Source organism: Vespa crabro, chromosome 2, assembly GCF_910589235.1.
Source record: "Vespa crabro chromosome 2, iyVesCrab1.2, whole genome shotgun sequence".
Taxonomy (NCBI): Eukaryota; Metazoa; Arthropoda; class Insecta; order Hymenoptera; family Vespidae; genus Vespa; species Vespa crabro.
The window spans coordinates 6,777,999-6,790,104 of NC_060956.1; the positions used below are offsets into that span (position 1 = coordinate 6,777,999).

Below are 12,106 nucleotides of genomic sequence, written 5' to 3' on the forward strand. Positions count from 1 at the left end.
TGGCCCCACTAAAACACTGGCTCTACTGTTTCTCCGTTACGTTCTCTTCTATCCGCGAGCCTTTTAATGAGCCGACAACATCTACCCGAGGAGAACTAATTCGTTCCTTTGAACCGTGGACGCCTGCGCCTCTCCGAAAGGGGCGACCGTTCTTTACGACGTCTCCTTCGGATCTCGTAATGGCCGCTAATTAAAAAATTATCTTCTTCTGCTTCTTTTTCTTCTTTTTCTTCTTCTTCTTCTTCTTCTTCTACTTTGACTTCTTCTTCGTGACCACCGTATTCGTATTTAATTTACGTGTTTCGTTTACATGTTTATTTAGAATGAAGGTATATCTTTAAATCGTCTTAAGCGACATTGTTAAATAATTATTTATTATAAATTTGTAAATATATTTTATTCGAATGTACGTTAAAATTATTTCAAATGACGTATAGAATACGAGTCACACTATTTAATAATCGTTTATAATAAATTTTGAAAATATATTCGAATGTATATTCAAAATTGTTTCAAATGACGTATGGAATACGAGTTAAATTGTTTAATAATTTTGCAAATATATTCGAATGTATGTTAAAATTCTTTCAAATGACTTATGGAATACGAGTCCCACTGTTTAATAATTGTTTATAATAAAATTGTTTATAAGAATGTATAAGAATGTGAATGTGTATTAAAATCTTTTTAACTGACATATAAAATACGAATCTCATTGTCTAATAATTTTTTTTTATAATAAAACATAGATGTAAACAAAATTATTTTTAAACTGACAACATCAAATACAAATCTCTTATTATCAAAAAAAAAAAAGAAAAAAAAAAATTATTTATCAAAATAATTGTTTGCAATACAATTTCAAATATATTCGAACGAAGATTACTATTTGCGTTGTATTATATAAAAATAAATGTTCATAATAAAATTAATAAAGAAATTTCACACGTCTAAAAAATCTCGAAAATTTCGAAGCACGACTTCACTCTTAGAGGTTGTATCGATTCCTACCAACAAAAAAGAAAAAAGAAAAAGGAAAAGGAAAAGAAAATCGATTTCAGCTCACCTGTCGGATAATTATGATCGATGACATATATATATATATATATATATATATATATATATATATATATATATATATATATTTAAAAAAAGAAAAAATAATAAAACTGGCTTAGAGAGTACTCCTTTTAAGCACGGACTTTTAGACCAAGCTCACGTACATATGTATGCTACTATTGGTCCTCTTCTCTTTTCGAACGGTTCCCATATCACCGATGCAGAAATTCAAATTCGATGTCATTAATAAAAATTAAAGAGACATCACGGAGGGCCACGACGGTTTTCTTACTTTTTCTCTCTCTCTCTCTTTCTCTTTCTCTCTTTAAAATTCTACTACGAAGTAGGGCTAGAAAAAGAGAAAGAAGGGCCACGTCTCTCGAGGGCAAAAGTACCTTTATCTTACCTGCCGCGGTACAATAGCGTGAGACTATGGGCCCTTTGTACTCTACTTCCACGATGATCTGCATACGCACCCCTCCGAGCCTCTCTGATACGCACCCTAAGGCGACCATCATCTTATATAAACCCAATGTAGAAAAAAAAAGGAAAAAAAAAATATATATGTAAGAAAAAAAAAGACGAATGAAGAGAGAGAGAGAGAGGGAAAAAAAATGAGAAAGGAAAAGACCCACGGAAGCTCGCGTTTTTTTTTCTTCTTTTTTTTTCGTTTTACTTTTTTTTTTATTCGCTCGTTTTTTTTAGTTCGCTTCCTCCATCTTCATTTCTTTCTTTCTTTCTTCATATCTTTTTTTTTCCTTCCTTCTCTCTTCCCTTCCATTTTTCTTTTCCTTTTTTTTTTTTTTATTTCTTTATTTCATTTATACGCACTATTCGAAGGAAACGGATATACGATGATCTTTGTTTTTTTTCTTTTACGGACTGCTAACGGTACGTTCGCGGGATAAATTACGCTCGGTCACGTTTCGAACGTGAGACACCCTGACTTTCTTTTACCAAGAGGAACCTCCAAACTCTGGGACCGTTACTTCTCATTTATAATGATCATCATTTCCTATGATTATCCTTGGTAAATTATTTCTTCGAATATCACGAAATATTTACCGGGATATTATTAGTATAGTAAAGTATTAACTTTAGATTTATTAAATTTTAATTTCACGGATTAATGATTTTATTTATGAAATTAATGTGAGATTATAATTATTATTCTCGTTCGTTCATTTATGTTCATTTTGATTAACATAATTATATTAGAAATTGTATATTAATCTATGTGATTAATTGTACCGTAATTATTAGAAATAATAAATTGAATAACCTAAGAAAAGAAAAGAAAAGAAAAAAGAAAAAATTTAATCCCCATTAGAAACAATAGTTTGAAATTTAATAACGGTGTTACCAACTTAAGTTTTTTTTTTTTCTATCATATGAAAAATTACCTTTTGAAGTTTCGGTTGACAAATATATTAAACTTAATATTCTTGATGCGATAAGAATTTTCGTACACGTCAATATGGCGTATTTTAATAAAAATAAATAAATAAATAAATAAATATATATATATACTAAAATAAAAATGTCTGTAAATTTAATGTGAAATAATTCTTCGCCCGTAGATTCTGACTGCAGTATTTAGGGGTTGGTACTTTCACTTTGCGAGGATGTTAGAAAAAAAAGGGAGAGAGAAAGAGGATAGAAACACCGGCCAAAGATATTTTCCACGTGAACGAACAGGGGGTGACGATGAACGCAGTGAACAACGACGATGCTACGAAAGGGTTAGAATGGTTGAAAATTTTGTAAAAGGGTCCCATAACTCTGTCTTGGAGCCAAATGTTGTGACAACGTCGCCAGAAAAGGGCCCGAAGCGAGCATGTTGCACTATGTATTACTTCTTATATTGTTTCAGACAGCTCGAGAAAAAAAAAATTATGAAATATTTAAAAAATTCAAGTACTAACTTAAATTTATATTACAGTTTTTCGTTAGAGATGACTATTAAAAAAGAAAAAAAAAAAATGAAGTCTTTCTTCGATGTTAGTATTTAAATGTATCATTTTAATACATTAAAGCGACAGATTTAATTTTTAACGATAAATTAATTAAAAATAATAATGAATAAGATGTATTTTTTTCTCATTTTTTCCTTTTTTTTTTATGTATAATAATTTTCTCTAATATATTACTTTTTATGAATTGCATTGTTAAGGTATAATAATTTATTTGTAACAATTAACAAAAAGTTTATTTTTTATCCGTATATTAAAATGAATTTGTTCTTATACAATCTCTTTTAAAATAACTTACAGAAAATATTTAATATTTATTTCAAAGATTACTCTGTTTTTAGCTTTTTTTTTTTCGTTCTCTTATGTTTAATAAACACGTTCTCTCATTCTTGGCATAAAATATAATTTTAAATTATACGGACCTTCGTTTGAGACATGTGTATCCAGAGACACTTGTATTTCGTCTCTAAATACAATATGAATTTATTTTTTGATATTATTTAGTTTGCTATAGATTTAAGCTTCATGCCATGTAGTCAAAAAAAGAAAAAAAGAAAAGAAATCAAAGAAAGAAATGAAAGGTTAGATCTTTAATTTAACTTGACTTAATACATTTATTATTTGTTTCAATTGATATAATTTAGAAAAATGAAAATATTTTTCTATTAATTTTATAATAATAGTATTTCCAATGATAATTTATTATATAAACAGTGATATTAATGATGATGATGATGACTATGATGCTAATAATATTATGATTTGTAATAATAATGATTTTGTGCTTATAATTTAAACGGTATTTAACGGGGATGAATTATCAAAAAAAAAAAAAAAAAACAAAATTTACTTTTCGATTTCCATACTATTATAATAATTCGTCGAAACAGAAATATCGTTCTGAAGTTAAATAAACTGTGATGACTATACAGTGATGACTAATAAACTATGTATTCTTTTTCTGGTTTTTCGTTTTTTTTTTTTCTTTTCGTTGTTTTTTATACTCCACAAATATATCCTTACACGAGTCAAGGTTAGGGAAATTTAACAATCATATATTGCGATTAGGCTTGCAGTTTTTTTTTACTTCTTTTTATATATACCACCTGGTGTAAATTTGTGAATCAACAACTAACGTATAATTTAATTATAATTTCCAAACAGTTCGTAAGAATTGTTTGAGCATGACGGGGATGGAAAATTTTTGGGACAAAAAAAAGCAATGGAAAAAATGTGACCGTTTCGACTTTAAGAAAAAAAGAGAGGAACGATAAAAAAGAACGAAAAAAAAAGGCAACGAGATTTCAACCCTTCCAATTGTTTTCCTCTCTCTCTCTCTCTCTCTCTCCCTTTCTCTCTCTCTCTGTCTCTCTCTCTTTTTTCTGTAAACGAGATACGTTACTAAAAATGAAAAATAAAAAAAAGAGAAAGAAAAAATTCATTAACCTATTCGATCCATAGATGATACTCGAAAGCCAAAGTAAAAAAAAAAAGGAAAAAAAAGATCGCAACCCTCTTAACTAGCACGACTAGCTTCCCCATTCGCTAGAAATTTTTTTTTCTTCTCCGTTTCTCCCTTAGTAACGGGTAGCCGAAACGAGACAATGAACGCCTCTCTCTCTCTCTTTCTCTCTCATTCTCTCTCTTTCTCTCTTTCTCTCTCTCTCTAACCTTTACTTCATTTTTTGTCTCACGTAGCTCAGAGACAAAAATGCCGTTGCACGAGATTTGCATTCTCGTCTCGGGCGATGCTAGAAGTAGCGAGGGATGGCAGAAAAAAAAGTCGATCGGAAAGAGAAAGAAAGAAAGAAAGAAAAAGAGAGAAAGAGAGAAAGAGAGAGTGAGAGAGAGAGAGAGAAGGAGAATGAGTAGAAAAAAAAGTGGCTAAGAGGGGTCAGGTCTACTGTGAGCCATTATTTTAATTTTCTCCTACCGTAGCGAAGGGATGAGCGAGTCGTGTACCAGAGAAAGAGAGAGAAAAAGAGAGAGAGAGAGAGAGAGAGAGGGAAAGATTCTTCTTTTACATAATCTTCGTAAAGGGTGGTTTTTCGCCACCGAAGGCCAAGGACTCTCACGAAAGAAAGAAAGAAAGAAAGAAAGAAAGAAAGAAAGAAAGAAAAAATGATTCCAGTTACCGTACGTAGAAGACGAAGAAAAAGAAGAACGGGCGAAGTGGTATTTTGCATCTCGAGGAGAAATAAAAACCGAGGAAAGGACGAGAACGAGATGGTGTATGGTGGGATGGTGGAGGGATGATACAGAAAAAGGAGGAAGAAGAACAAGAAGAAACGGAAGAAGATAAAACGGTACCGCCACCCCGAGCAAAAATTACCCTAAAGAGCTCCTCTAAGCGTTTTAAGGGATTACGATCGGGCAGGCGTAAAGGCAGCCCGAAGGAAAAAAGGGGTTGACCACCCGCTGGGCGAAAGCGTCGACAGATTACAAGCTTCGAATACGTGTTTACAGGGTTCGCGCTCAGCCTCTTTCGATTCATTCGACTCTCCTGCCCTAGTTTTCTTTCTCTCGATTCAACCCCTATCTTTTCCTATCGTTCTCTCTTTCTCTCTCTCTCTCTCTCTTCCTTTCTTTCTTTCTTTCTTTCTTTCTTTCTTTCTTTCTTTCTCGTTTCTCTATATTTTTCCTGTTTCTCAATCTCTCGGAGATGAGGATTCCTTACGCGTCGACGACCGATTTTTCAACGTTAAATGGAGCGTGTCGTATTCGTGAGTTCGATCCAAGGAACTTCTCAAAGAATGCAACTTATAAATTCAGAAAAGCTATGAGCTAAGAGATAGAAAACAAAACTGTAGTACGAAACCGAAAGATACCGGGGGAGAATATTTCGAATACGATCGAACGTTAATCTTTTGTAATTTAAAAAAAAAAGAAAAAAAAGAAAAAAGAAAAAGAAGAGGAAGAAAAAAAAGGACCTTAAAAAATGAAATCATTAATAATAAATTTAAACGTTCGCTCATGTCGAGGATAATATCATCGATTTTCGTTAGATAACAATATGAAATTATTTCTCGTTAATCTCGACGAAATATCTAATGGGAAAGAGAAAAACTGTGGTGGCGTGGGGTGGGGTGATGAAAAGGGTTAGATCAAAATAGTTCTTAATGTCATTCGTACGTGAAACGCAACCACGAGACTTTCTTCTCTTGCGTGTGCGATAAGAGGGGCTGGAAAATGTCGACGTCATCCCCGAACGGGGTGAGTCTGTCTTTCTATCTCTCTTTCACTCTCTCTCTCTCGCTCGCTTGCTCTCATGTTGATGCCCGTATGCGGTCTATGCAGATTGCTCAATTGTCTTCGAAGGAAATCTTTTTCTTTCTCTTTCTCATTCTCGCAAACGCACCACCGTACCGTACCGGTACGCTACGGTACTTACGGGCTGGCCCCGTGAGAATCTTCATGCCTTGCATTTGCATGCCGCGGATTATTTAAATCGTCCCCGGTACGTATTGTCGTACCTCCTTGTTTTTTCCAGAAGGCCTCAGTAAGAAATCCCATAGCTCTTCTCTGCATGGCCCAGCGCCTGCCGGCCCCGTGACGGACAAAAAACAGGGTGCTTCCTCGAGAGGGCCAAAGAAGTAGGGACAGAGAGAGAAAGAGAGAGAGAGAGAGAGAGAGAGAGAGAGACATATCTTTTAGCTCCTACAGGTTCTACACGAGATGTTTCTCAAGAATCCCGTTGTGGTCCCCGTGATTCCCATTCAAATACAAAACGACCGATTTCGTTTCGCTCGTACTTTTATATATATATATATATATATATATATATATATATATATATATATATATATATATATGTACTCTCTTCTTCGAGTCGTCCTTATGATTTTCCTATATTTTCATTCAATTGAGTCGACGAGATAGAAAAGGATTTTCATTTTCAAAGAAAAGGAGTATAACGAACGAATGTTTTTATTGGACGAATGTCGAAGGAAAAAATTGAACGAAGTAAAAAAAAAAAGAAAAAAAAAGTAGAGAAAGAAAAAGAAAAAAAGAAGGATCGAGAAAAAGAAAAAAAGATTCGTCGTGTATCGGTTACGTCATTGGAAGAGGGTGGGGGGGGAGGAACAAAATCGATGAAATAAAAAGATTAAAAACAGAAAAAGAAAAAACGAAAAAGAAAGAAAGAAGAAATAACAGAGAGATAGAAATAGAGGTAAAGATAGAGAGAGAGAGAGAGAGAGAGAGAGAGAGAGAGAGAGAGAAAGAGAGAGAGAGAGAGAAAGAGAGAACAAGAAGAAGGGAGGGAAAGTGAGAAAAAGCAAAATCTCAGCGCAGTCGATGGAAGAAACGTTGCAAACCGACGAATATCTACGCAAACGATCGTTTCTCTCTCTCTCTCTCTCTCTCTCTCTCTCTTTCTCTCTATCTATCTATCTATATATCGCTATCTCTCTTTCTCCCTGTTTCTCTCTTTAGTCAGGTTCTATCTCATTTTCACTCGTACGTAAACTTTTTTACTTCGCCGTAACACTCCCGACTCTTTTTTCGCGCTTCCGTCTATTTATTTTTTTTTCCCTTCTCTTCTCTTCTCTACTCTACTCTTTCCTTTTTATTTCTTTTTTCTTTTTCTTTTTCTTTTTTTTTTTTTCTTTTTTTTATACCAACCTCGAGGCAGAACGAGGCGAAAGAACGGTGCTATGCAAAGCGATCTTCAACCCTTTTTGACGCCCTTCTTCCATCCACTGTCCCTTTTTTCCTTCTGTCTCTTTACGCGTGTCTCTCTTTCACCCTCCTTTTCCACCCTTTGTCTCCCTCGGTCTCGCTCTTCTCTTTTCGCATCTCTCTCTCTCTCTCTATCTTTCTATCTATCTCTCTCACTCTTTCTATCTCTATCTTACTCTTTCTCTCTCTCTATCTCTCTCTTTTTCTTTCTTTTTCTACCTACCCGCTCAAAGTTCCGTCCATGTCTCTGTCGTCCTCTAATCCAGCCTCGTCTAAATTATGCAGGACTCTCGCCCGGAGACAGCGTAGAGGGCTAGGAGTAGGGGATTGAGGCGAGAGCGGGATAAAGGAAAAAAACAAAATCAAAACAGGGATAGTACAACTCGTTTCGCTCGAGAATGCCGTGCAAAAAAGAAAGGAAAGAAAGCTTCATTCTATCTCTCTATCTCTTTTCTCTCTCTCTTTCTCTCTCTATTTTTCTCTCTCTCTCTCTCTCTCTGTCCAGCTTTTCTCTTCGATCTTCTCTTTTATTTTTTATTTTTCAACTTTCGATTCATTCAAACGAACGTCTTCTCTTCCGACCATATCCAATTTAACGTCTTTCTTTTCTTTCTCTCTCTCTTTCTCTCTCTCTCTCTCTCTCTCTCCTTCTCTTAAATAAAACACATGCTTCGCATGGTAATAAGAACAAAAAGAAATATAGTAAGAAAAGAAAAAAAAGTGACTTACGTCAGTGGAGAGACCGTTGTTCCACGGATAAGGTGGCTGTGGTGGCGACTGTTGTTGATGATGAATACCAGCTACTCCACTTGCGGAATGCGGATTGTGAATGTGTTCCGCCATAACGCTAACCCAGTGGGCCAGGCCGCCACCCCCGGTTGCCGTGGGGCCCGTTCCTCCACTTCCGGTACCCCCACTACCGGCGCCACCCCCACCTCCTCCTCCTCCACCGCCGCCGCCCCCACCATCCTCGCCGCCTTCCGACCACGCGAACGACGCTTTCTGAAAGCAACAGGATAAAAAGGACCGTATTAGAATTCAATTTAAAAAGAAAAAGAAAAAATATTTGATTATTACTTTAACATCAATTCTCATTTATTTGCTCGATCGATTGATTGAGTGTAAAGGGATTGAGTGTTGTTACTTAGAAGTTTTATATTTCTTTTTTCTTTTTTGTTTGTTTTTTTCTTTCATTCCTTTTTTACATTCGCAATTTATTATTTTCGAAATGACAAGAATAAATATACGTACAATTTTTTTCTATGAATTTCTACGTTTAAAATATGGAACGACTGAGATGCACTCAGTCAGGAATATATCAAGTAGAGACGGATAATGAGGGAAATGAAATTTAATATAAATTTTTTGTGTCACCTTGAATGAAATTTAAATAATGAAACGTTTTATCTATTGAAAATATATTACCGTAAGAAAAAGAAAATAAAAAAGAAAAATTAATTCATACTATTCTGTGTCGATCAGAATGAAATATAAATAATGAAGCATCTTATATCTTATGAAAACATATAAAAAGAAGAATCTCTCTCTCTCTCTCTCTCTCTCTCTCTCTCTTTCTCTCTTTTTTCTTTCTTGAAATTTCTAGGTCAATCGGAATGAAACATAAATAATGAAGTATTTTTTATCATATAAGAATATATTATAAAAAAGAAATCTCTTTTTCTCTTTCTCTCTCTCTCTCTCTCTCTCCCTCTCTCTCTTTCTCTTTGCCTATTTTTCTATCTTTAAAATTTCTAAATCAATCAAAATGAAACATAAATAATGAAGCATTTTTATCATATAAGAATATATTATAAAAAAGAAGAAAGTCTTCTCCTATCTTTCTCCCTCCCTCTCTCTTTCTTTCTTTCTTTTTTCTCTCTCTATCTATCTATCTGTCTCTCTTTAAATTTCTATTTCAATCAGAATGGAACATAAATAATGAAGCATATTTAATCCGATAATAATAATATTTATAAGAGAAAAGAATAAAAAAAAAATTACTCGAAGCTTCAATCACGTCATACGTGACAATGCACGTGTAAATAAATTGCTTGTGGAAGGAATAAGGAACCAAAGGAAAATAAATAAAAATAAAAATAACAAAAAGGAAACAAAATGTCAGACTTTTCAAATTGATCGAAAGAAAAATTAAACTTGTGTTAGAAACATTTCAATATTTTTCATTTCCATAGTCCAATACCGTCGAATACATACCGACGAAGTATACCTACAATTCATATATAATTATTATGACGAAACAGAGATTAGCGGTTGCCATCTAAGCAACTGGTCATCGATCCTACGTGAAATTCATGAAGAATTCATGGTACCATAGAAAGCAAAGAAACGTCACCGGCAACGATAGGCAATCGATAAGCCGTCGTCGTCGTCGTCATCGTCGAACGTGAAAAGAAAAAAAAAAAGAAAGAAAAGGAAAGAAAAAAAAGGGAAAGAGAAAGAGAGAGAAAAAAAAGAAAGAAAGAAAGAAGAAAACCTCAGAGCCTATTCGACAACGAAAAAATAAATTTTTCTGTCTTTCTTTTTCTTTTCTTTTCTTTTCTCGTTCAGTCCTATCCATCCCGCTTTATCCACCCCCTAGCCCCTATCCTCTATCTCTTACTATCTACTCGTTACCTCGTAATCCCCTCCACCTGTCATACCCCTCTCACCTCTCAACCGGAACCTCACCCATCGCCACCTCTCTAGCTTTCCCCCTTTCTTCATTTTCTATTCGTAACACGCGTTTGATCATTGGTTCCTTCAACAACGTCGATTAATTGGACGGATTTAATTAGCAGCCACGCAGATTTACTTGTTAATTGCTCGCCCAGCACGAATCGTGAGAAAGCTCGTTATAAATCGTTGCACCGATTATCGCAATTCCCCCGAAGAAAAGCAGTAACCAACCCCTCCTCTTTCGTTCTTTTCCTCTCTCTCTCTCTCTCTCTCTCTCTCTCTCTTTCTCTTTCTCTTTCTCTCTCTCTCTCTTTACTCTTTTTCTCGTGGGCTTTAACTACGAGCAAGGGTGTTATTCCTCGGACGAGCTCTACGCGTAGGGGATGATGCGTTTCATTATTGCCAGCCGGTACTTAATTACACGCTCCCAAAGGCGCGAAACGCCCTTGGTCCCCGCAATTTCTGTCCCTTCCCCTTTCCTCCTCCCTTCTCTTACTCTCTCTCTCTCTCTCTCTCTCTCTGTCTCTCTCTTTTTTGCTTGCTTGCTTGCTTGCTTGCTTGCTTGCTTACTTGTTTGTGCTCGCTCGACACGAAGCTGTCCTTTCGCTCCGCTTACACCATTTTATTATCGATAACGTCGTTTACTGGCACAGAAATGTCAGGAGGTAAGGGTAACAAGAGTAAAACAGTCCTTTCTTTAAATAAATAACGTTCTTAAACGATCGACACTGCCGTTTATAAAATGATATATATTCGCGATTTAACCTCGCGTGTAATTTAGGAAAATCCTTTCGTGTCAAGAGGACCGTATTTCTTCTTTTTTTCTTTCTTTCTCTCTCTCTCTCTCTCTCTCTCTCTCTCTCTCTCTCTTCACCCTTCTTTTTCTTTATTCTTTTATATGTTAATTTGTTCCTCTTCTCTTTCCTTTCTTATGTGATTTTTGTTGTTCGTTCTTTTTTTCTCTTTTCCTTTTTTTCTTTTTTTTTTTTTTTTAACTTCGCATCTATATATCAAACGAATTTGATAAATATAATTCAACTAATTTTTATGACCTAAAACGAGATCCGAAATGTTGCTTTCAATAGATATCCATGTGATATTTTTTATATTTTTACAAATTATAACAAATGGCCGTTCTAACAGATAGATCAGTAGCGTTGAATTTATAATTTATTTCTCACTTTTCTTTTTCTTGATCTTCCTTTATATCTTTATAAAGAAAGAGAAAAAAAAAAAAATATATATATATATATATAGAGAGAGAGAGAGAGAGAGAGAGAATGAAGAAGAAAGAGTATTACTTATGATTTTCGCTCGGATATTTTGAAATATCAAAGTTTTATTATAGATTTCAGTAGTCATTCTATCAGAATTAATATTGAAATCTCGCCAAGAAAAGTCTTTTGTTTGTGTATTCGAAAAAAAAAAAAGGAAACTGGAACAACAGAAAGATGACGCGTTTGACGTCACGTTGTCGATATTTAACTTAACGAAAAACAGCACTTAATTTTAACAAAGCGCAATGGAAGGATATAAAAGAAACGTTTTTTTATTATCTTTCAATTTTATATCCTTTATCTTTTGATTAATCCGTAACATTTTAAATTATGATATGTCTATTTCTTGAAAGGAAAATTTAAAAGAAATAAAAGAAAAAAAAATGAAGTCAATTATAATTTTTTAAATAATAATAATAATAATAATAATATTAATTGTAA

General features: G+C 34.2%; 1 protein-coding gene across 3 annotated transcripts in view; it reads right to left on the bottom strand.

The window, feature by feature from the left end:
- LOC124432951 (zinc finger protein rotund-like) overlaps nucleotides 1-12,106 on the bottom strand; it is a 187,397-nt gene that overhangs the window by 105,921 nt on the left and 69,370 nt on the right. For all 3 annotated transcript variants that reach the window (XM_046982340.1, XM_046982339.1, XM_046982338.1), the window contains exon 2: nucleotides 8,442-8,714. In XM_046982340.1, the coding sequence (XP_046838296.1) occupies nucleotides 8,442-8,714 (273 nt within the window). The remainder of the gene's footprint in view (nucleotides 1-8,441; nucleotides 8,715-12,106) is intronic.